The 25,680-nt window shown below is 40.3% G+C and overlaps 1 protein-coding gene across 6 annotated transcripts in view; it reads left to right on the forward strand.

Annotated features, from left to right (window-relative positions):
- The window catches only part of zbbx (zinc finger, B-box domain containing), a 47,494-nt gene that overhangs the window by 8,489 nt on the left and 13,325 nt on the right, over positions 1-25,680 (forward strand). For 4 of the 6 annotated variants that reach the window (XM_068584023.1, XM_068584024.1, XM_068584025.1 and 1 more), the window contains exons 4-15: positions 2,154-2,256; positions 2,931-2,982; positions 3,633-3,736; positions 6,871-6,966; positions 11,567-11,704; positions 13,498-13,690; positions 15,104-15,257; positions 19,148-19,248; positions 23,289-23,410; positions 23,586-23,641; positions 24,072-24,256; positions 24,612-25,478. In XM_068584023.1, coding sequence (XP_068440124.1) covers positions 2,154-2,256; positions 2,931-2,982; positions 3,633-3,736; positions 6,871-6,966; positions 11,567-11,704; positions 13,498-13,690; positions 15,104-15,257; positions 19,148-19,248; positions 23,289-23,410; positions 23,586-23,641; positions 24,072-24,256; positions 24,612-25,478 — 2,171 coding nt within the window. Of the gene's footprint in view, positions 1-2,153; positions 2,257-2,930; positions 2,983-3,632; positions 3,737-4,766; positions 4,893-6,870; positions 6,967-11,566; positions 11,705-13,497; positions 13,691-15,103; positions 15,258-19,147; positions 19,249-23,288; positions 23,411-23,585; positions 23,642-24,071; positions 24,257-24,611; positions 25,479-25,680 lie in introns of those variants that run through there. The other 2 variants (XM_068584026.1, XM_068584028.1) reach the window with 2 other exon arrangements.

A 25,680-nucleotide genomic window follows, 5' to 3' on the forward strand; every position in this document is an offset into this window, starting at 1 on the left:
TGTTGGCAAGTTTTGCCATCAGACAGACACACACACGCACATGCACACACACACACACACGCACGCACACACGGATTTAGAGAGATACACACAAATAGATGCTGACTTCCTGTGCCTTGACAAGCTGCCAGCTCAATCCAAAATAAACTTCTCTCAAAGACAGCCAGACATCACAATAGCATAAATAGCATAAATAATTCAACAACATGAGCATGAATAACTCTCATCTAAATGAGTATCCCCCTCCATTTCTTCACGCTCTAAAACTGACAGGAGCGTCCTGCATGAGAGTGTGTGTGTGTGTGTGTGTGTGTGTGTGTGTGTGTGTGTGTGTGTGTGTGTGTGTGTGTGTGTGTGTGTGTGTGTGTGTGCGCGCATTTGCACGTTTGCATTCATGATCTTGTATTTGCCTCTTCATCTAAGTCGATGCCTCGGTAGATAACTGCAGATAATTGTCTGCAACATGACAGAAAACTTCCTTTTGGTCTAAGACTGATGTGAAAGTTTGGACCTATATGACATTATATAATTTATGTTGGTAATACCAAGTTCTTGTGTTTATGTAATGGCGTGTGGCAAAGTGGTTTTCCTTGCTGTTCTAATTCCTTTTAACAATACAGGGACAATGGTGTGATGCATTAAACACTCTCTTTCAATTTAATGGAACAAAGTGATTTTCTAAATGTATTTATTTATCTAATTTTTACGGAATTTAGGGATTTAGTTTTTTCTATGTTTGTATATATTTTTTCTTGACATCAGTACCTTGCCCTCTACTTAAAGCCTGCTATTAAAATGCTTCTGTCTACTTCAGTGGATTAAAGAAACATTAATCCTGAGTTTGAATGGCAAGGTGTTGCCTAGCATCATTATGCTAAAACGAACAAGTCTCATACAGAAAAAGAGTGATTTTTCTCAGTTTTCTTTTCCAGTTCATTCAATAAACAAAAAAAATCTATCTTCATTCACTTCATTTGCATTTGTTGACAGTTATATCAAAGCCCTTAAATATGAGAATTTTCACCTCTAAAAAAATATTAATAAACTGTGTCTGTGTATCATTTGGATAGGATTCTTATGATTATGCTGCCATAATCAGATCTTCTAATGTTGAATAAATATAAAAATGACTGAGACCTTTCTTGGATATAGAAACAAATTTCTTCATGGACAAAATCAAATCCAGGACATAAACAAATGTAAACACTGTTTAGCCAGGGGCTACCAGGATTTTGACACATCCGTGGCTTAGCCCAGAAGAGTGAAGCAGATGCGCGCGCCAACATTTTTAGACAAAGAAACACTTTCACATACCCTACAAGTACCTGCTCTTCTGGACTGAATTGAATTGAAGCATTTCATGGTTACCAGTTAATACCAAATAGGCTAGCAATTTTCACAAACTTCCCTCAATGGCTCAGGCACAAAAAGGCCACATTCATCATGTTGAACATACCAAGCTAGCTATATCCCTCTAGTAGTTCCAGCTGCAACACTCTTTTCGAAATCATACATTTTTACATAATTTCTATTCCCATTATCTCTTTGATTCCTGACCACCTTTGGGGGGAAAAAAAGATTTATGTGACATCTTGTTGTGCTACTACCCAAAGACAGCAGCTTGCTGTTGTCAGGTGCGCCTGCTGCCTGACGCCACTGTTCTGGGTGAATGACGTCACGTGCGACCTGGAGGTGTTAACCACTTGAGTGCCAATGCCACAGTAGTGGCTTTAAAAAAACAAATTTATATATATATATATATATATATATATATATATATATATATATATATATATATATATATATATATATATATATAATATATATAATATATAATTGTTACTCAAACCTTTCCAAAACACTGTTTAATCGAAGCATCAACATGAGAGAACCATAGTTTAAGGATGTGATCTTTAAAAAATAAATAAATAAATAAAATAAAATAAAAATTTATTTTCGGGGCTAATTAAAAAACATCCGGGGCTTTAGCACCAAATGTTTTAGCCTAGCGACACCACTGCTGGTATCTACAGGTAGCTATGCTACTGTAATCGAGCTACGCGTGTCACATTCAAAGGAACTGTATTTCAAGATTGTTTGTTTACAGCTGCCAAAGGCAAACTCCCTCTCCCTTGGTCTTTCTGTCTGCGCAGGCATTCTGGAGGGTTTAGATGGAAGTCTGGACAGTCTGGTTCTTTAAACAGCAATGCTGTAACAATCGGCATGAAGAAGAACAGGGAGAACAGGCTCCAAAAGGTAGAGAAAATATTACTGTACTTCTATATATGTGTGTATTTGTTTAAAATCCTAGCATTACAATTTACATTTATATGAGATTATCATTATACTAATAATTTACATACTAATTACCACCGCAAACTAACTTAATTATTCTCAAACCGGATTCTTTAAGTTCGGGGAAGCTTCTTGTTGGTTGTCTTCTTAAGGGTTACTTGCACGGTCAAATATGTATTGTAATTCTTGTTTCCAAATTTGCTGTGGGTGCACCAAGTGCCTGCATCCATGAAAATATGTCCAACCACTCCTTAAGTGCACTGTGCATAGCAGACTTGAGATTGCCCTTAATTTGTTTTTTAATTTAATCTTGCGCCCCATGTCTCAGGGGAGAACACACGCCTTTGGGTTAACGCGAGAAAAAGTAACTCCTTTTCTAAGTTTACACTTCTTAATAGAATGAAGAACAATAATAATTGAATTTGAAAAGAATGAATTAACACATCATATGTTATATTCTGTAAAACCCTCATGGGTTGCACGTTTTGGTCATTAAGAAAATACATTGATGTGAAAGTGCAAATGGTGTAACATGAACACAGAGTAGTTCACTTGTGTAGAAACATACTTGCACGTAAACGGGGAGCTCGCACAAAGTGGTGCCACAGATGTGTTACCCCTTGTCTCCTCGGCAGCTGTCAGCAGGCAAGGTGAAGATCCGAGTGCTGAAGGATGAACCACTGACAGGTGAGTCATTTACAGCCACAACATTGGCTTCCTGCACCACGTAGACTTGACACAGATGTGTTCTCAAAAACTGTGGGTCCTTTGATGCACTACCCCGTGCTGGAATTCTTTCTATTCTTCACGTGGAGGTTGGCATTCAAGAGCAGCTGCAGATCAGAACCCAGGGAACTGGTGGAGGTTGAGTGTCTTGCTCACAGTTACTTCAGTGAGGTAGATACTTGGCATCACAGGGGCCAGCCTATGGAGCTCTCTTGTTAAAGATTGATCTGTGTAACCAGTGGCCAACTCGGGCAGAATTATTAATGGTTTGAACAAGCCTGAGGCACAAAATCACACTGTGAACCCGAATGTTTCAAAATAAGCTGACACATGTTAAAGTAAACTTTTTAAGGACTGTGTAAATAATGCATTTAAAAAGAAAGGGGCTGACGAGTCCAACTAGTTGGATGAGCATGCTAATTGGTAATGATTTTTGCATAAAAACCATAAGCACTGATTCCAGTGAAATCTTCTCTGGATGTACAGTACTGTATTTTTGACACTGTCTCTATATGTCCCTAAAAGGAAGTCATTTCAGTAAATACAATGTAAAATCTATTAAATAAGATCACATTGCTGAGTGGTAACAACAGTGTACTTTCTCTTTGAAGCCCCACCTCAGCCACCCCCTCTGCCTCGACCCCTGAGAGAGAGAAGAAAAAAACGTCTGACCGGAACATGCTGTGGACAATGTGAAATCAAGACTGCAGGAGTAGTAAGCATAAACACACAGACAGCAGTTTATGATGACGTTTGGTAAAACCTGCATTCCCTAGACATACACTGGTATTTTAAATAGGTTTGTGTGGTGAGAATGTGGCATAACCTATTTATTTACCAATTTAGTATTCTTGCAAACTACACAGCATTCTGTAAAATATCACTCAAAGGCAAATTTACAAAACTTTATTCAAAATGATTTATCTGTGAAGGATTTGTATCATTCTTTTGATTCACATTTGAGCTATTATTTACCCACGAATGTCAATAGGGAAGCTCTTTGTGAAGTTTCAATATGAACTCTATGAATTAACCATTTCACATTATTCTGATGTTTATTAATGATGGTTGAGCAATCATCAAGATTATTGACACCTGTCATGAATTAGTCTTTTTACAATTCTGTGTCTTTTTATGCGCCATAAAAAGACACAGAAGGACATAAAAAGACACAGAAGTGCATAATGGACGTGTGTAATATACCAGCTGTTTAGGTGCTATTGGAGAACTTCACCAATGTGACACACACAGTGACATTGCTCTTCTTTTTTGTTCTTCTTAAGAAAAGCCTAATAAGCACATATTGACATGCAAACAGATGTTTAAGAGTATTTCTACATCACTTTACGTGTTTAATTTATCTGTGGGTTTGGACATTCCACGATGATTAAGATAAATAAATAAATAAATGTATGAAGCTATATAAATCCGCCAACTTAATGTGAATGCCTATTTCTGCATTTTTTCATACAGACTTTTAGTCATGAATCTATAGAGTTTAATGTATCTGGCCCAGTCAATTAGACTTATAGCTACAATTCAGAAACGCTCTCTCTCTCTTTTTTCTCTCTCTCTCTCACTTCCACATCCCCGCCTCCCTTTAATAGTATAGTCATTCTCTCTCTCTCTCTCTCTCTCTCTCTCTCTCTCTCTCTCTCTCTCTCTCTCTCTCTCTCTCTCTCTCTCTCTCTCTCTCTCTGCTGTCCTGTTGGTCTATCTGTGTGTTTGCACTGATAACAGTTTAGCTGGATCCTTTCATCGATACCCGAGACCTCCGAGAGCACCGTTGTTTATTCTTTTCACTCTTCATCCACTGTTGCTCAGGAGGAGGACCCTGACCTACAACACCTTCGCGATATGTGTGAACAACAGTGAGGGAGAGAGAAAAGTCATACCATTTGTGTGGTTCTATGTATGTCTGTGTATAATGGACCACAGCAAACTGAGCTACACGAGTACTACATGCTTAAAGACCCGCCCCCCCGACATCGCCATATTGTAGATCCTCAGCAAATGAGGGAGAGAGAAAGAGATTGACAGAGGGATTGAGGGAGAGGGATGGGCTGAATAGATTGAACTGGCAGCTAACATTTTTCTGCCTCTTTTGTTGTGTAATAATATTATTTTAAGTACACCACGCACATGTGGTAAAATGTAATGTGCTAATGCTTGATAGTGCATTTGATGATGATGCCGCTGAATTGTCCAATGAAGGGCCCATTCCCCTAAATGCCCCATAGTGATAGGCTTTATGGCAATGCTTATTGTAGTCTGGGCGGGAACATAGGCCACACGCATACACACACACACACACACACACACACACACACACACACACACACACACACAATCCACTCACACATACTCACAGGTTTTGTATAGCCCTGTAATGATGGTAATAATGGAAAACGTTACGACTCTGTCCCTGTCATTCTGTCTGAAAATACACACACACACAGACACACACACATTTTATTCTATGACTCGCATACTGGCACAGACTTTACTGAAATCACCCGTGTGCACACAAATACAGGCTTGCGCTGTATTTCAGAATCATCCAGGCAAAAAAAGAGACCTCATTTCCTTCTGTGGAGCACAGGAGAGCGCAGTGATATGCTGCTTGCAGCCTGATAGGGATGCCATGGTCCCTAGGGAGTGGCTGTAATTTATCCTCAGGCCTGAGAGGGAAAATGAGGCCCTGTTTTATGGGACCATTAAAGGGCAATGTTGCAGCTGTAAGCTTGCATGTAAACGCAGACATGCCCATACACTAGCACCAATAGGGGGAGAAGATGAGTAAAAATAATTGAGCGGGATTAATTGGTTGATCTGCTGGAAGAAATGCTGCACTGTAAGACATCTATTTATCCACAATGACTATGTATAGAACATTGCATTACTTTGTTTTTGCTCAAATTACCATTCCAGGTGTCAGAGAAGGGGAGAAAGCCGTCAAACAAACTGGAGAAAAGCCATATATAATAGCTATGCTATGATTGGCTGGGCTGCGTTTGAGGACGGGACTTGGTAAAAGGTCAATTATCTATTACAACAAGCATTGAATTAATAAATGATGGGTTTAAGTCATTAGATCCAGAAATAAATCCCACTGTTGTGAAAAACAGTGATCGTCTGAGGATAAGTCAAATTTGTACTGTTCCATCAGAGAGCACTCTCAATTTCAGTATACATTGATGATGAAACCGTGGGCCATAACAATAAAACACACCTGCATCTCAAATGAAGAGAAACAAACATATTACTTACTTGTTTATGAATTTGAAAAAGCCTTGATACTTTTCTTCCTCCCTTGCACACATCTCTGTTCTCATTCGCTGTCTCCTCCTGGCCTTGCCCGCGTTCTCCGTCTACCTGGTCGAGACCTTTCTCCCCAACCTGCTGACACAAGGACTTTTCCCCACTAATAAGACCGGATTCTCATAGAATGAAAAGATAATGACCTCCCTTAAGATGTATTCACTCACACGCTCTTTTCTCTCTCATGCACACACACAGACAGATATGGGTAGTGAAGCATATCAAAGGTCACGCACATCAGTACCTCAAGCGAGTACCTGCCTGCTTAGTGCCACCTAACCTACGTAGTTAACCTAGTTAGCTCTTGGAGCAGCTATTGTTGAGCGAACTTCTATGGTCATGTGCATTTAACACTCCACCCAACACATAATAGAACAACACACACACACACACACACACAGACACACACACACACACACACACACACACACACACACACACACACACACACACACACACACACACACACACACACACACACACACACACACACACACACTGACTTCACTGTGTGTCTCTGTATTGTAGCGGTGTGCTGAATGCACAGAGGACTACTGCATTGGCTGCTTTACCAAATTCCACCAGAAGGGGGCACTGAAGCTCCACAGAATGATACCCATTCAGGTGAGCATGGTCCCACGGGCATCAAGTCCACCTCCTCTTCTCTTTGTGACGGTCTGGTTCTCTCTGTCTCTCTTTCCCTCGCACAGATGCATTCAATAATATCTCTCCTGATCCCATTCTCCTCATGCTTCTTTTGCATTTATTGCATCCCTGACTACAGTGTCTTCTTATCTCAACCTCTCCCCTTTTTCTTTGCTTTTGATTCTCATCTCACAATGACACAAAGACACATACTGGAAGGCAGCACTGTACATGCTTGAGTCTGTGGTTTGCAGTGTTGCAAGTTTGCCCCGTCGTACTTGATAACAAAATGGATGTCCTCATTAGCAAATACCCTAATCACATCACAAAAGCTTATTCTGGTCACTTACACACACACACACACACACACACACACACACACACACACACACACACACACACACACACACACACACACAGACTCTAACAATGAGTTGTATTAATTAGACAATATCCTATTGAACCAGATTTGTATTATAGGCCTTTTTTTGTAATGGAACCTAATTTCTCACAACAGTAATACCACATACTTAATACTAAGATACAATATGATAATACTTTTCAAATTTAAACTAGATATTATTAAGTGTTGAACCTGCATTTTTTCCCCCTTGCTTGACTAGTAAACATACTGTTGGTGAGACTTTAAAAGCCCCACTTATCACCTTTTAAGCAGGCTTTACTTACAACAACTGCATCTTAAAAGGACTCATTCTTAAATACATGTATTTAGCCCTGTCTCGATTGCCAGCATGTTATCAGGTCCACTGCTGCATTTAACTGCTGTGATCCAATTGCTTATGAAACCACGGCCTCCATAATGTACCAAGCTAAACTGATCATGCAGGAGATGAACGGAAAAGCACTTTTTTTGAAAATCTCCGATTTCTTTTCACTCTGTTTTTATTGTGTTCGAATGTAATGTATTTGTACGTTATCTATGTTTTATGGAGTTACTCCATGTACTCTTGGCTTCTGTGCATCTTGTTTTCTGCTCGCTGTACTGCTTCTTCCGTGGGATGTGTGCAATTTTTCTTGTCATGTGATTGTTTTCTTGGGTGCTCTTATTTTCATCTTGAAGTATTCACAAAAAGATTGAATATTCTATGATGTGGGTTTTGTGATAGTGCATGGATATGGCGGCCCAGCCTCTGATTTATATGTGTGATAGTGTACAAGCCATTGGCATACAAGTCATGATGTGTACCTGTACTGCACATTTGTTTGTGTAGTTACATAGGCCTTTTTGTCTAATTATGCACAGAGCAGCTCCCTATTAACCAGCCGTTATGCAGTGTAGCTCTGTTCAGGCACACAGGTCTTTGTTCAGTGCTCATGTCCGTGTGAAAAAAAATACATGCAGTGAAACAACTCAGTGAAGACAACGCGGTAACTCTCTCTATACATCTGTATAGCTCTCCAGTGTTCATCTCTGTTTCTTTTCTAACGTCACTCTCTCTCTCTCTCTCTCTCTCTCGTTCTCTCTCTCTCTCTCTCTCTCTCTCTCTCTCTCTCTCTCTCTCTCTCTCTCTCTCTCTCTCTCTCTCTCTCTCTCTCTCTCTCTCTCTCTCTCTCTCTCTCTCTCTCTCTCTCTCTCTCTCTCTCTCTCTGTTAATCCTGTTTCATTTGCCTTGGAAGGAATGAGGGAGGGACGGACAGTGAACAAGAGTCAGAAAGACAAAACATTATATTAATTTCATCAGTCTGCTGTGTTGGTTTTTTTTGTTTGTGCTTCATCAGCTAATGTTTCCAGGCACATGCACACACGCACATGCTTACACGCACGCACACATTCACAAATGCATGTTAGTTCAATTAACGTTTGCAAAGCATTCTTGGTATTTGATTGAGTCGGACCTGTGCGGACTACTAAATGGGTGTGGTATGCTGTATGAAAACATTTGGATGTCACAGGATTTGTGTCATCATACAACAATATTTAAAAATCACACAACCTATACGATTTAAAATGTTTGATTACCTTTAATTGTATTGTATCATGTTTCCAACACAATGTGTGTGTGCGTGTGTGCGTGCGTGCGTGTTTGTGTGATCACATGAGAAGCATAAAGCGTGCAATGTTATTTCCCTTTGGGAAAATTTGATTTCCCTTTGTCTCCCGTAAAAAGGCAAGATAACGCAGCTGCTTCCACTGCTGGGCAGCATCCTGGAGCCGGTCTAGCACGGGTAGATTCACTGGCTGAGAAACAATCTCTTTTTGCACAACTTAGATTTGATATGAATGAAGGGAGTGAGGATTTCTGAGCTCATTAGTATGATTATGGTAGCCTTTGATGTGTGTGTCTGTGTGTGTGTCTGTGTGTGTGTGTGTGTGTGTGATGCTGCACTGTATATCTGTCTGAGGTCTGTAATTAATTCAAACAATCAGATGGGTATTTGTCCACAATACCAGATACAATAATGTGGCCTGTGGGCCCACCAAATAATGCTTCTTACAATGAATATGAATCCCTGATGCTTCAAACTACTGTATGGATCTGAGCTAATGGCCAAATGTGTGGGTCATTGTCAGTGGAACTGTAACCCTTCACTTATCTTCTGGCTCTAAAAACGGATAAACCGGTTTTATAACAGACGGATTGCAATTGTGAATGGCCAGTTTTTCAGACTTGGGTAATGTGTCCCATTTGAAGGCAATCATTGTGTTGCAATTGGTTGTTCACACAAAAGGTTGTCAATGTTGTTTCCGGCACTGTTGGTTGATCTGACGAGCTCTTAGTTTGATCCCATACTGAGGCCATAAGTGTCCATGGATGTGCACCTGTAAGCACAGTTGAGAAACACAGCAAGAGGGATGTTGTTAAGAGAAGGAAATTTGAGGAAAGTAATGTCCCAAGGCTTGATGGATTGCTTGGAGGCAAATATTTGATTCTTAATTTTTCACGGCCATGGGCAAGTTCTCTCCCGCAAGGTGCTGAATACACTAATTCAGCACATGGATAGAGTGTTATCGAATGAGCTACACTCTGCTTTCATCACCGAAGAAACCAGAGATATTTCAAACCAATAACGAGTCTCTGTCTTTGCCAGATTGGGAGTACACGGATTCATTGATCCACAATGACATTATTACCGCGTGGAACTGTTCAACACCAGATGCAGAATATATCACAGGCGTAAACAAAGAGCTCCCTGCCAGGAGACGACAAACATATGATTGTGCTTCTGTCCTGCAGAAAAAAAGTGTGCAAAATGATCTTATGCTGTATGAGGCCTCCTTTTAATATGGCAGAGTTACAGTAGCACATACTTGTTAGACGGTTATCACACCGTTAAGTTAAAAGTTTCATGGGTGAAAATACCAAGGTCACGATAAAGGTCTCTGGGCCAAAGGGGCTCATAAGACCAATTTTAGTGCTTCTAGGATTAAAGTGATCCTATAAAGTTTCTCTATGCTCAATAGGCTGCTTGCGTCCTGCAGAAACAGGCTCTTGGCAGACAATGTGAATCTCCGTGAAGGTGCTACAGGGCCAGCAATAAAATCATGAAATGAGCAAAATTATACTATATAGCTTCCTGGCCTCGTCTGAATTTTGTCTTTTTCAAGCTCGCTGTGTCTCGGGTTCCTCCACAATTCTCTGACACGTTTGTTTGTGCGTCCCCGTTGTACACCTTCAAGGACAGACTGGTTAACCTAAGCAGCCCTACTGGTCCCTGGTGATTAATGGAGCAGCATAATGAATTCAGCCTGTGGAATGGAGAAAATCAATCAACACTCATTCGGTGCGCTTCCCATTTTCTCTTTTACAAAAGTATGGAGATATCTGATCACATTCCGTAAGTGGTATTTATTTCTCCGAGGAGAAATTTAAAAAAAAAGAGGCTTGGCGTATGTGTGACACGTTAGTGGATGATGTTTTTTCAATAGATCCATATTGCTATGTGGTTAACATGGGATGTCAATATGCATACATAGGTGTAATACCACCGTGGTCATTTTGTGATGTACATTACCAGTGTCTTTCTGCACAGGCTCTTGGTGGCTTCATTTACATAAAAAAAAGGAAAAATGCATACATTAACTCTATAAAATTGAGTTCATCATTGTGACTTTCAAGGTTATGCTCGTGAAGGAGGTATGAGCACTTAAAGTAATTAGGTTGCACCCTTCAAATGGGGTTCATGGCAGCTGTCTATCGTGTCTTCTCATTGCCTTCATATCATTAGTGTAAATGCAGTGGAACTTTCTTAATCGTATGAAAATGTATTCATTTATTGTCTACAGTTTGACATTTCTGACGCTTTGTTGATCAGCAGCAGTGGTGATCGTCTACAGCCTCTCTCTTATTGCTCTATGTTTCTTTAACAAAATGCACAGCTTTGCCATATCACCGACTACCTTCTTATTTTAAGCAGTTGTTATCTCTTGCTTTCATGCAATGAATGCAAATTATTATCATAATTATTCCACTTGCTTGTGATTCAGTTACTTTCCCCGCTATTATGTTTTATGTATTTAATTTAAAATGTATTATGTCTCTCTCAGAAAGTGCGAGCTGCTGCCTTTTTGTTCATTGACAACAATGTTGATCTCATATACTTTGGCCTTCTTTTACAGACAGATTTACAGACTCACGTGAGCACAAGAGATGTTGTCGGCTGCTTCCAGGAACAGATTAACCTGAGCTCCTATCCCTCTACCTTCAAAAGTCACGCTGTGGCACAATCAATGCAACTGCACCATGATCCCAGTCAGGTAGGTGGTAATCTTATTTCGTAATACACACTTCTCCAAGCACTGAATACATGATCAAGTGTTGAGTTAGGATGAAAAAATGTTGAGATACATTGACTCACATCATTTAGCATATAGTAGAGTCAATTGTTTGACTTTTTGGTAAAACAAAAAGAAGAAAGTGACTCTGAAACATAATTAATAGTCATTACAGTTCCTGAAAGATGTTCTGCAAGGGACAGTGGGACCGGTTTTAACAGTGCTATCTGGTGATGGGGCCTTTGTTGTGCTTTGTTGTGTTGTTATCTGATGACTACACAAGTGAAGTTTGCTGTGAACAAGAACATCGGGTCAAAGCTTTAAATGTAAAAGGCACTGGGTTAACTCGGCACATCACAAGTCAAGAATACGGATATAGGCAGTCCACAAGTTCTTTCTTTAGCTTAACTTCTGGTCCTTTAAGCCAAGGTTTCTATCTTCTAAATCTTCTGTTTGTGCTACTGACGAATTTATTTTACAGATTGTTGTCTTTGTATTAGAAAACGGTGCGGAATCTTGAAATTACAAATATTGTTGTAGAGCCCTATTAAATACCTTTTTTCTCCACACAGTTTGATTGTCAAAACCTTTTAAGACAAGCCTTAAAAAAAAGCTGCTTTTACCAACAATTATTTTGAAAGAAAAATATTTTTTTTTGGTTCAAATGGTTATTGATCCATGAAGGACATTTCTCTCCATTTATAGTTCACTTGCTGTGACAACACAGCAGAAACATGTCAAACAAGCCTTTGCACCATGTGAGTTTTACCTCAACACCCTGTGAGTCAATTGAAAAGCCTTCAAACAAACCCTAATTGACGTTATATCCACGGGCTGTATCTACAGGCAGGCTTCTGAACTGCACGGACCTTTGGATTAAAACATGCCCCCCAACAGTATAGTTCTGGCACAAACAGTCAGATTGACATTTCAGACTCTTTACGCCACAGAGTTCAGTTGATCTCATTCTCACAGCAGTCATTTTTAACAGTTGGGATCAGAAGATATTGAGAAGATCGATATGTTGTGGATATATATCAAACTATACATCAACTGACATATTCGGAGCAACCAAGAAAGACCAAAAAGCCACAAACCTGAGAAGCAAACACAACAACTATCTGACTTAAAAGGGAAGTTCATATGTTTAGCTACTGAAGATAAGTGTGAACAGGCTGAATTATGCAAAAGTATGTGTATATGCACAACCACAAGCCCATATGAGCTCAGTCACACCAATTGACATTCTCTCTTGAGTATGTGAATTTGAACTGCATTGAGGGTATTAATAGACATAAACATAAATTTGTGTTTATTCCAACCAAGCTACTTTTCAGAGGTCAAAGATGAAGATGAATGTGTTTTGAAAATGTCCCCATCACTTTTTAATGGTGTGTCAACAAAGGTATAGCCAAGGTCACAGTCAGGCGTGCCTGTTTTTAAACTTTAAAGAGATGCTTTCCCTCGCCCTTGCCGGCAGAATCATCAGGCAATAGTGCTCCTGCAGCATTCAAAATCTCATTAACTGTCCCTTCCGTTATTTTGCACTCATCAACAAATTAATATTTAGTCATGCGAAAGGGAAAGTACACGGGCATACAAATTCGATTTTCCTTTTCTTAGTAAATTGGAAAATAAGATTTGTTTGACCGGTTTTCGATTCCTGGTAGCGATGACCTTTATTAATGATATGCATATACAGGAGAGAAGCTTCTTAACCTTATCACACTTTGGCCATCCATTACAAACTTAATATTCAGGTTTTTTTTTTCCAGGTGTTGACTGAGGATCATGGAGAGGAGACAATGGTGGAAATGATTGAAGAAGAGCAGAACGTGTTGTTTATTCAAGGAGAGTACAATGAAGGGAAATCTGCAAGCTCTTTCCAGGAAGCTCTCCGTCAGTGGAGAGGAGAGAAGAATGATGGATCCATAAGTGAGGATGCAATGTGGACCCCCATCCAACCAGGTGAACTGCATATACATGGTCGAAGACATACAGACATACACACAGGATTAGGCGGGGTGAGGGATCGGGCTACTGCGTAACCATAACTTTAGTAATATCTTCACATACCTTTACTAAAAGTATGAACAGTAAATTATAGTTCTTATTTTGGTAAATGGTCCTGTCAAGATGTTTGACATGGTTTGTGTATGGTATGTTGCGGTGGACAAAGTCGTGCTTAGTCAAATACTCTGTGTAGTGGTGTATATAAAGTATCATATTTCATAAGTTTCTTCCCTTCTTTTGCATGTAAAAGCTAATTCTACCAAATAACTCTGGCTATCAGATACAAATATGAGTAAAAAGTATACTACAGTGTGTCCCTCTCAATGCAACACTTCAGTTCAGTGCAGATACCTCCAAATTGCATGTGAATATTGAATATTAAATACATCCAAATTGGATGTGAATGTTTGTATATTTCTTTCCACGTTCAGCCTGTACATCCTTCTCTTCTTGGCTCTTCCTCTCTCCTGCATCTCTCCCATGTTCACCCACTCCTCGGCTTCCCTGCTCCCCCTCTCTCCGTCTGTGCTCTGATCTGTTAAGGCCTCATAGAAAGTGCTTACCGCTGCAGTAGGAGGGGTAATCCACGGCCGTTGCATATTGAGATAATGAGAGGAGTGTTAGGGGTGGCCCTACTCCACACCACAGCACTAACCGCCTCAGCTGTGTGTATGCGTATGTGTACACGGTCCACTGGGTCAGGCAATTTGTATGCTTTTCCACACATACTGTGTTTCTACATGTGTGCATGTGCAGTGTTGTTTGTGTGTCCAGTTTGACGTGGGTGTGTATTATTAGTGCCATTATTCAAGGTTCTGTGTTTATGTGGCTAGGTGTTTGTGCTTTTCATTAGGCCTCCTATTTTCTCTGCTTTACTGCTTGGACATACTCTGCTCCTCTCTGGCTTCGCTCTGCTCTGCAAATTACTGCTCGCCCCTCCAGCCCTAATTATTTCTGTCAGGCCAATGGCACCCGGGCCCAATTTAAAGGCGCCACTGTGGACTGTCGAAGTGTCTGGAGTAGAATCATAAATTTCTCTTTCTTACTTCTATCTTTCCATTTCTCTCATGTACTTACTATGTTACTTTTGTATTGTATACATCTTTTTGTATATTCCCAGGGGGCTGTCTCTTGTCTGTTTGTGTTTTGGCACTCTTGGCGTGGTGACAAGGTGTTTTCTCACTTCATGAGGGGAGGTGTTTTGAGAAAGGTGTTGAGAAGCTGGCGAGTGATGTTTTACTGCTCCTTTTTCTACCTCTGTCTGGCTCCTTCTTTCTGTTAAGCTTTATTTTCCTCCTCTCTCTTTCTTAACTCACCCATCCCGTAACTCTATTTTTGTGTGATCTCCCCTTCTCCATATTCCTCCAGTATCTGTGTCAGTTATGGCGACCCAGGCTGACCTCTTTCCAGACAGAGGAGCTGTAGGACGAGGAGGGGGAGAAGAGAGGGTACCTGTCAGCGTGGAGTTCACAGAAAACAGCCTTACCTACATGGACAGATTGCTTCTCAAGAAGCACCGCAGGTACACAGACAGAGAGAAAAATGTGCAAGCACCACATCCATATTTCTAAAGCATGCAAAGGCTCCTCTCATGGGGTCCTGGCAATCTGCCCCATAAGATGCTGCGCTTCTCCCCTAGTTATTAAAGCTTACAACATATCTTTTTTGAACAGAAAATTATTTTCCTTTACAAAAAAAGAGGTAACTCAAGGTATATGGTGGTTACATATGTGCCTTTTTAAAGCAAAAACAAGTGATTGCTGAGCAATCATGTTTAAGTCATAAGTCAAGTCATGTTTAGAGACATGCATGTATGTATGTGTTCATCATGCATTTTACGACACACACATTTTGTGACACAACTCAAACATCAAAAGTAAGGACTATTTCTTTAGTAATGACTTGTCATCATTATTCCTACCTTTCCCCCCCACTTAATATAGGTCTGACACTTATCGTTGCTGAGTCAGAATAACCATATTGTAAATAATTGTACTACTTACTTTACTACTTTACGTATTAAATACTACATGGTGTTTGTACTCTATATGCAGTATACTCAGAATGCAATATACATTGACAGCTAAGTGCTTGCACTGGATTAATTCAGACTGTTTCTACCAATAAATAAACAAATGTTTTTAGGGTAATTTGACACTCAAAAGTTAGTTTCTATCAACTACCCATCAAGGAATATCATGAACAACTCTTCAGTGCCTCCCTGCTGTTCCATTACCTCGATGTCCTCCTTCTCTTCCTGGGGCTAACTGAAGCTTTGAAGCCATCACAATGGCTTATTCACAAAATGGGATGATTTCTGAGTATTCTCGTCAGGATTTCTTTCATTACAGGGGTTAAGAAAAGTAATAAACGTATCGTTTTCATGATTAGTCAGGCTCAAGGCTAACTATAGAGTCCATAGTATCACAGAACGGTTGAATTGAAATTACAATCTTCCATTAGGTTAAGTTCACTTAAAGCCTCATAGTAACACACTCTATGTCTGCTGTTATAGTTGTAATTAACAAATACAGTATTCCTAACAATTCACTATTGATTTAAGTTCTACAACATGTCAACAATGAAACCACTTTTTGCACCACAGGACATTACAGGCTGAACTCGCCATTGTCTTCTATGTTTTTAAGATTTGTATTGTTTTACTTTTTAAAAAATTCATTTATTTAGTTTTCTACATGTCTTTTCAATGTTGCATCATTACGTTCTGTTTGTCCATTATTTTGTGTTCATGCATATCAGACCATTACAGTATGTGCTATAGCACACCAACTTTAATAGGTGAATACAGAGGTCACTGTGTGAAAACGTATTGAGGTCACTCTCTCTACAGCTGGGAACATTGATATAACCACATGTGCACACAGCTTTCACAAGCTCTCCTTCTCACTTCACACACATCTACTCCTATGTTTACACTCCCTTTTCTGGGGGACACAAATACATCCACATGTGCACACACATCTTTAACAACACACACACACACACACACACACACACACACACACACACACACACACACACACACACACACACACACACACACCATCTCTTGCCACCGCACATCTCCTCTCTTGACACTCAGTAGTCAGCCTACATAAGCCACCGGTGTACAAAGCAGTTTCTCAGCACTTATTGTGCCGTAGACTGCCGGAGGGCCTGGCTTCAGCAGGTCCCATTATTACAGCCCTTTATTTAAGCGGCTCCTTTTGGGCTGAGTTGCCCACTGGAGAGCAGGCCAGAGGAGGGGAGAGCAGAGTGCAGTTTTAGGCCCGTTGACTGCCTGAGCTGGAATACTCTAAGTCCCCTGCTGTAGCAGCCTTTAACTGTGGAATAGACTAGAGAGCCAATCTAGAGTGCAATAAGCCTGCAGCGGTGATGGTGGCAGAGCTTAATGGAGAGACAGAGAGACTGGCTGGCTGGCTGGCAGGAAGAAGTGGGAGGCTGAATTTTAACAAGCCTCTATAATAATGGGGGGGGGGGGGGGAAGGAGGAGGAGGTAGTGTGGAGGAGGAAGGATTTTCTTCCGAGAATTTGCTAAACGTGCTCAGCGATATTAAAGTCATAAACTCCTGGTTGGGTTTATTGGGTGGCCTACGTGTTCCAGACAGCAGGACTGTGACACGGGTTGGGGGGCATCCATCTGATTTCCTGAGGCGGCTGGCAGTGTGGGTTGGCCCTTCCATCAACTGCCACAGTCAAAGTGCCTGCGATCAAGGCACTGAACCCTGAAATAAAAGTCTGAATGGGCATAAAACTGGCCCCCGTTTCCTCTGTAAGAAAAGACCTGACTGCACCCGACTGGTACTGCCAAATTTAAAAACCAAACCAGGTCCAATGTGATCGAAGAAAGGTCACAGCCATCAAGTTATTAGTTTGAAAAAGAGAACATCGTTGTTATGCTTAAGCAGTCAGATTGCCTCTAAGCAACTCATATCAACTAAAAAGTCCAGTGGATTGTTTTCTTCCTGTTTGTATGTCGAGCCCAGTTCTTTTACATCTTTTCTCCAGCGAGACTGTGGATACTTTATTTCTGGGCTGTTTATTTTCTGTCCATAAATTGTCAATAGGGTTCTGGAGTAAACGACAGGTCTGACTGATCTGAAGCAGTTAATTTGAGCTTTGCTGGTTGGAGTAAGGGCCAAAATATAACCTCTGATAGATTTGGTGACTTCCATGAAGCACTTTTGGAACATACGTCAAATTTGATTGAGCTAAGCTGCTGTCCGCAGTGCAAATAAAGCTCCAATAATGGTCCTTTTAAAGGGCACATTGCTATCAAATCTCTCTTGCTTTAACTTCGCTTTATAGCAGAGGGCATCAAACAAGGATATTTCCATTAGTCTAAGGGACATTTAGATAATGCTTTAACCAAAATGAAGTATTGTTTGAATTATCATAAATAAAATTGGCACGCTGAAAAAGTATGTCCTATACATCACTTAGCAGTGTCTCACTTCCCAGTCACTCAATACCACAGTTCCATAATTTGTCTCTGACTATCATTGCAGTTATACTGCTCCTTTTTCGAGAGACGTATACATAATTTGACACTGAATTAATTACCTCAGGGAAACTCTCCTCTCGTTCTTCCTGACAGGGTGCAGGCTAATTTGGTAGGGATTCAAAATCCTTTCTCAAGAACACTTCACCAGGGTTAGTTTTTGCCTCTGTGGATGCGTAAACCTGGCTAAATTGGTTGAAGGTCACTTTATCAAACATGTACCTCCAAAGGAGGATGAAAATGCTAAACCTAAGAGGAACCCAAAGGAGTAACATGCTTCCTCTCCTGTGCTCGGGCAACTGTCTAAATGCAAACAGCCTGAGGCTTGTTGGGCTACTGCATGTAAATGACTGTATGCACGTAGAAAAAGGGATAGATAGGTGAGGGTTAAAACATATTTGTCTGAGTACATTAAAAAGACCACAAAAGGATAAACATTGCCAAGTTTGAGGATATGGACTCAGTAAGAGGAAAATATATAAACTACAAGTAACTTTCTCACCTTTTTGGACAGCCAGAGCTTCTCATAAAGTCTCATACGCTGGCCTTGAACTTTGGCTATATTAGACCAGGAAGAAGGAAATAGAGGTAACTAGGAGAATAAAGAGTGACGATGTGAAGGACTGTTTTAAGTTGGGCTACAGTAGAATGATTTGACAAGAGAACACAACCAGAGACTGTGCATATATCCATCAATATGTCCATTGATCACTTTCACAAGGTTTCAGGATAAAGGAGTTGAAGAAAAAGTACATAAGACATGCATAAGACAATTGATACTCAGCCAATTACTTTTTGCCTTTGGTCTGGCCCAGAGCGTATGGGTTCATGTTGGATTTTTGTTCATTTTGTATTTATTCATTCATTTATATGTGATTTTTGGTTTCTAGAACACCAGTTGAAATGTATCGTCCACTGTTGGCCTTTGGTACAGATTTAAAATCTCTGCCTAAGGCAAACACTGGGGAGGAGACTGTGAGCAGCCCAACAGGTAATACACGAGGACACACACACACACGCGCGCGCACACACACACACACACACACACACACACACACACACACACACACACACACACACACACACACACACACACACACACACAAACCTCCTTTCTGATATACATATCTAAACAGGCTGTTAGACCAAACAAAGAAATAGCTACGGACAGAGGAGTTTGACAGATGACCTGCACACTCAGACACACTCAGACACAAATATACAAACACACGATAGCGAAGTAAAAAACCTCTCCCTCTCAGCGGGTCAGACGTATCAGTGCCTGCCCATCCATCCGTGGCGGTGTGATGGGTAATCACTGGCTGTGATTGTGTGGGCAGAGGGCCGTTAGAGGCGGCTCATGCCTGACAGGTTGCACTCTGCCTGGGTAAGGAATGGGGCAGGGAGAAGGGGTGGGGGTGTGCCTGTTGTCTGAAGCTCGGGGCCTGGAGCTCACCAGTCAGGGGATGGGCTTGGCTTTCTGAGCCCCAGCTGAGGCTGTCGGGTAGACCACGGTTATCTCTCCTCTTTCGAAACCTGTGGACCCTGGGGCTGCCAACTGCCTCTCATCACATCAATCAAGATTCACCTTGTTAGGATCTGCAAGTCCTGGCTTGCCCCCTTTCCACATAGCTGTTGAATAGTTGAGTTATTTCTTTTCAATGTCTTGGAGGTGAAAAATGGTTTCTTGTGCTCCCCATATAAATGTTTGATATGTGACAAGGCAACTAGCCAAATGTGACACAGTGAAGCTTAGAGTGGTTTCTAATATTTTGTAGTAATGTGTGTATCCTTAAAGTACTATAGTGCATCTAATTAAAATGGAAGGATTCCTTTTGTATTCCTTTTGATTTTCTTTCAGCTGTCCACCCGATCAACTCCATTCACACTAGGTGTATTGCTCAGGACCCTAAGGAAATGAAGGGTTGAGTGTGAGCTCCTGAAATATGTGATATACATTTATCATTAGAGCAATATATGTAGTTTATTGAGAGACACCACCAAACGGCATGCTGGGCAGAGCGTGCTCTCTGTTGCTAGTTACATTATTAACTTTTACACCGACAAACAGCACTTTGGGTACAGATCTCGCGGCGGCAATATTCGTTCAAGCTTTTGACCTCGAATGACACATATACTCCAACGAAGCTCCAATACCGGAGGTCAAACAGTCGGCCCATTCCCAATCGGCACCATTTGAATGGGCACGGCACTGGTATTATGAATTAACAATATCTTGTGTAGTTCTCCACTGTGCCAGATCTAATAAATCAGATATGCAGTCTTAAAAGTAACACTGTACAGCTGGAAAACAGCCCATTTCTCCTAAGTATTACAACTTGTATAGATTTTTGTATAGACTTTTCTCACTTTTTGTACAATTTGATAATGCCTACCATTCAACCTTAGGTTGCCATTTTATAAATCCCATTCCAGGCATAAAAACCAAATCATTCCTTCTCTTCCCCAATTCTGGTAAATGCTTCAAACTAGTTTCCAGCTCCCATAACGGACGAGAACAAAACATTTGTTTTGTCGAAAGCATTGATTGCGCAACAATGATGCAATAATATATTCCTTGATATCAACAGATTTTGTGATATGCACAAATATTACAATGCCAACCTTTTCAATAAGGTGGTTCAAGGAATAGAAGACGGAGGCTGAACAAGTCTGCAACAGGTCGCATACATCTGAGTTTTGCACGGCTGCATGTAAACTGGAATGTTAGTGGAATATGAATTTGCATTAGCCATGCAAACAGCGTATGGTGTCTTTTGGGTTAATGGCAAAAAAAAAGGAATATTTTGTGCACATTATTGTAGTCACTTTAACAATGATAATTGATTGATGATACATTTTTAGATATTTTAAAATGTATTGATTTTGTGAACAAAATGTGTTTTAAGATAACTTAATATATGTTGGTTTTAATTTGTCTTTTCAAATGAAATTTAAGAATAGCCTCTAGATAATTTATAATGGTTAGAAAGTTACTTTGGGGACCAGACTGTTTCTGTCAGATCTTGGTCTTGGAGTCTGAAGGCTAAAGTTCAGTCAAAGTAATTTACTTTTGGGGATTTGACGATTTGTTGCAAGTGGTTTTATGTTGTTTTTTTTAATAGAAAATACTCCTCAAAGAAGAGGTTCTCAACCTTCTCCATCCCAAAACCTTCTTAGTTGCAACATTCTTATTAACCCCAAATTAACCCAGAAAGTTGACAATTTGCTATGTACATATTTGTCATACATTTTCAAACAAATATACAAATACCAGTCCTGGAAATCTTCCCACTGCCAAGGATGGGTTATTTTTCAGTAAAGCAACATAAGCACACACTCACACTCACAGACATAGGACTGGGTATTGGTAAAATAAATTGTGACACCGGTACCAATACCCTTAAAGTGATACCAATACCAATATTCTACTTCTTTCAATACCCATCATGCTAGTGGAAGATGTGTGTGTCCCATGAGCCAATTGCAACACTCATACAGAGATCACCGCTGCTGATGCCGTCCCCTCAAACCCACAGTGGAGACTGTGTTTTCGTCATTTAATTTCTCTGCTCACATTGTAAAAAATGATATTCCATTGTTTCATCAAGATGCAGATGTGAGGAAGACATCAGTTTCTTTGGGAAATGTAGAGCTGTTCAGTGGCTGATAAACTATTCCTTCCACCTGCTTCAAACTTTTCCAACGCATGTCAATTACAACAGGTTGCAGAGTTCCTCCTCCTCGCCTCTCTTTGAATATGAAAGAGTGGGCTCCGTGTTTGTCCATGAATTATTAAATTCTGTTTTCCGGCATCAAGTGAGACCTCTCCCTTGTTTTAGAATCTCATTTTCCCAAGCTGTCAGACCCATGTGGGGATGTTATAAAAGGATTGTTAGCATGAGAGAGAGGGATGGGGAGGTGGAACAGACAGGAAACTTTCAGTGGTAAAACAACAATAGAAAGACACTGAAGGCAAATAAACGGGGATTTCAACAAAGTGTGTTGATCTTTTTATTGGCAAGAAGAAATGTCTGTAAAGTATCTTAAATAATATTTTTAATATTCAATGTCTTATGTGTCTACCAAGGAAAGAGGAAGCATACTTACGATGCAAATTCAAGAAATGAACTATGGGAATGTACGACTGTTTTGTTTTGTTTATTATGTGGGCTACAACTGAATTCTTGTGGAGCATAATGGCAAATTATCTTTGAATCATTGAAGTATCTCAACATACAGTATGTATTGCTGCTTAAAAAACCATATGAGTTGAAATTATCTGTAGATATTTGCTCAAAATAAATACATGCAGATAGACGACCGTGTCTGCTGTCATTTGAGCAGCGGGGTTGTGTCATCACAGGGTTGCCTGCTGTGTCAGCAACATCTTTGAACTAAAACCGATGATACATTATTACAAACCCAAGTGTGCAGCTCCGACCCCAACCTCTGATTCCTAGAGGAGGAGGATTAAGGACAAGAAAATGTCCCTTTTGGTATCAAGGGTCCAGGCTTCCTCACAGGTAGAAAAGTGATGAGCGGTACAAGAAACAAGCGCCTGAGTCAACACTCAGATGCGCCTGTTTTTCTTTTTATGTTGTTACAATATCCGACTTAGTTCACGCCATTGCAAACAATCACATTGACTCTAATTCCTTGCCAATTCTTTTATCAATAGGGACAATGGCGTGAGTCAGAACGCTGAGGTGATTTTAACCTACAGTGATGCCAAAGCATAGCAAAAAGCTTAACAGATGAGACAGTCGACCCAAGGGTCAAACAGGATGCTGAGGGGTTAGATTTGGCCTCTGATCGACACTTTGGCTGGTATGCATATTTAGTGAACAAATTAATATATGCTTCGTATAATTATTTAGTTCCTGTTAATCCTTCTCACATTAGCATTGATAATTCAGAAAGAAATTGGCAGCAGCCACGGAAAACAAACAAAACATACTCACGTTGAAGCACAAAAAAACAACTCTTTTTCCCTCTTATCTTTATCCTGATGTTTGAGTGTGTTTATAGCTCAGGAGGAGGATTTCCACCGCTACTGTGCATCATTGTTTGCTGTCCCGGTCAGCAGGGGCAGGACTGAGCCTCAGATTACCACACCTGAATCGTGTCTTGTCATAGAAGTCCTGGATGAGGTGAGAGTGACTGAAGCGTTTTATTTTAACATACATGTCCAAACACACACAGGGAATTTAGACATGCCAAATGGGGGGAGTAGCTGCATACAGTGTTTTACATACATGTTATTTCTTTCCATTTCTTCCTCTTTGTCTCATTTGTATGTTTTCTTTTGTTTTGTTTTTTTTATAGGGAGACCGAGACATAAATGGAGTTGTTGCTAAACAGATGACAGACCACAACAGAAAGTGAGCCTAATTTATTTTTTAAAAGTATCCATTCTGACCTCACAGGTGCTTAAAACATTCACAGTGGCTTGTGTGAAAAAGCTTAACTAGCTATGTCTGTCAATACGTGGACTATGATTGAGAACAAGCCTTTTCATCTACGGATAAAGGAATTGATAAACAATCTAGTGAACACTTAATTAAAATAACTTTTTGTTTCCTTTTGAGACAAAGGATAAGAAGATTATTATTATCAAGTTTGCTCATAATATATAATACATTACTAGCATGCATTTCAATGTCGTCAGTTTAATAAGCAATTTGTATTATTGAAATAACATTTAGTTAATCTTCATCTTTCACCAGGTTGCCAACATTTTTTCTGACAACAATCTGCCATAAAGTTATATGTAGCCATTGACCCTCACAAAGCCTTCTATTTCCCACACAGTCTTCCCTCTGTTCAGCCGGTTCTCATTAAGGGAGCACCGGTGCCCCAAACAGCTTCAACCACTGGTTCCTCAGGAGTTAGCTGCTTCTCTACCAGTTCACCAAAACCATCCAGGCAGTCTGGAGCAGCTAAGAAGCTCCATTTGTCTAAGCCTCAGACTTCACAAGCAGAACACTCAATAAAATGTGAGCTTAGTGTTTTTATTATTTAATGCTTTGTCTCCAGTTTTCTCCACAGAAAGCAGATGCAATGTTTGATAATATCTTATGACATGAGTTTTAAGAACCAGTGGTGGCGTGTAATGACACCATAACGATGTGATTTTAGAACACATAAGGTGATATGACCATGTATTGAATATTGGCCGCACTAAAAAATGGTAAATCCTTATTGTGCATTTAAGGCTTGTAGCAAAGCATTAGTCAAGGGCAAACTTAATCATTCCTATTCCACTGAAAAACTCCTTTTTTGTGTGTGTTTTATGTTAATTAAATGTTCTTTTTTAAATTTGTATTATTGTTTTTCTTTTCTTTTTCACAGCATCGTCCTCTAAAAGTAAGCTGTCAGTAGGCCCCACTGTTGAGACTCCAAGGACTTCAAAAACATCAATCAAGACACCAACCTCAATGTCACAAAAGCCCAATTGCCCTCCAAATGTCCATAAATCAAACTCTGACCATAGGTCAATACAAGTTTTGTCCTCTGCCTTATTTGTACATTCCCAAAATGAGATCCCCAAATTCTCACACTCCCCGGACTCATTTTCACCTGATGTTTCTCCTTTGGCCAGTACCAAACCTACACTCCCAGAAGACCACCTCTCCCCATCATCCACATCCCTCCTCCTTAGGTCGACATTCACAGTCTCACCATCAAGCTCCCTTGAGTCAACCTTATTGCCTAAAGTTTACCAATCAACCCCATTACAAAGAAGCTCAGACTCATCTCTCTTACTAGAACAACCCCAATCTTCCCAGTTATTCCCCGAATCAATCTCACTAAAGCTTTCTCAATTGCCTCCAAACAATCTGGAGTCCCCAAGGCAATCCCAGCATTCCTACTGTGACCCACAGTCTCTCCTATCAGACAATCAACTCCAGCTGCCTCCGTCACATGCGTCTTCCAGTCCAAACCCATCACCAAAATCTCTGGAACCAAATCTAGACCTAATAAACATATCCAGTTTATCTCTATTTAATGCATCCCCTCCAGATGCATGTTCTAGTCATGGCTCAATTCTAATACATAGAGATTCTTCAGTTTTTATGTGTTCTACCCACATCTATGGTGAACATGAATTAACTCTGGATACGCAGTGTTTCCCATCACTTCCATCGCAGTTGTTCGATGTCGTCAAGGAGTCGACTTTAGCTGAGAAAATGGAGGAGGAAGGGGAACTATCCATAGGTAAGTGAATTGTAATAATGGTCTCTTTTTGTATGTGTCTAGGCACTAATGGTGTTGTGATGGTGACAAGAGCACCAATTACACACAACATGTTCACTTGTTTGAATTATGAAATGTCTGATAATGGGTAATATTGCAATCAATAAGTTGACTGATCACAGTAGATGGTTGACATTTTTTTTGTTCATATGTATTATGACTG

The sequence above is a fragment of the Clinocottus analis genome, unplaced genomic scaffold, assembly GCF_023055335.1.
Source record: "Clinocottus analis isolate CAN_PGR_092001 unplaced genomic scaffold, fCliAna1.0.p SCAF_2, whole genome shotgun sequence".
In the NCBI taxonomy this organism is placed as follows: Eukaryota; Metazoa; Chordata; class Actinopteri; order Perciformes; family Cottidae; genus Clinocottus; species Clinocottus analis.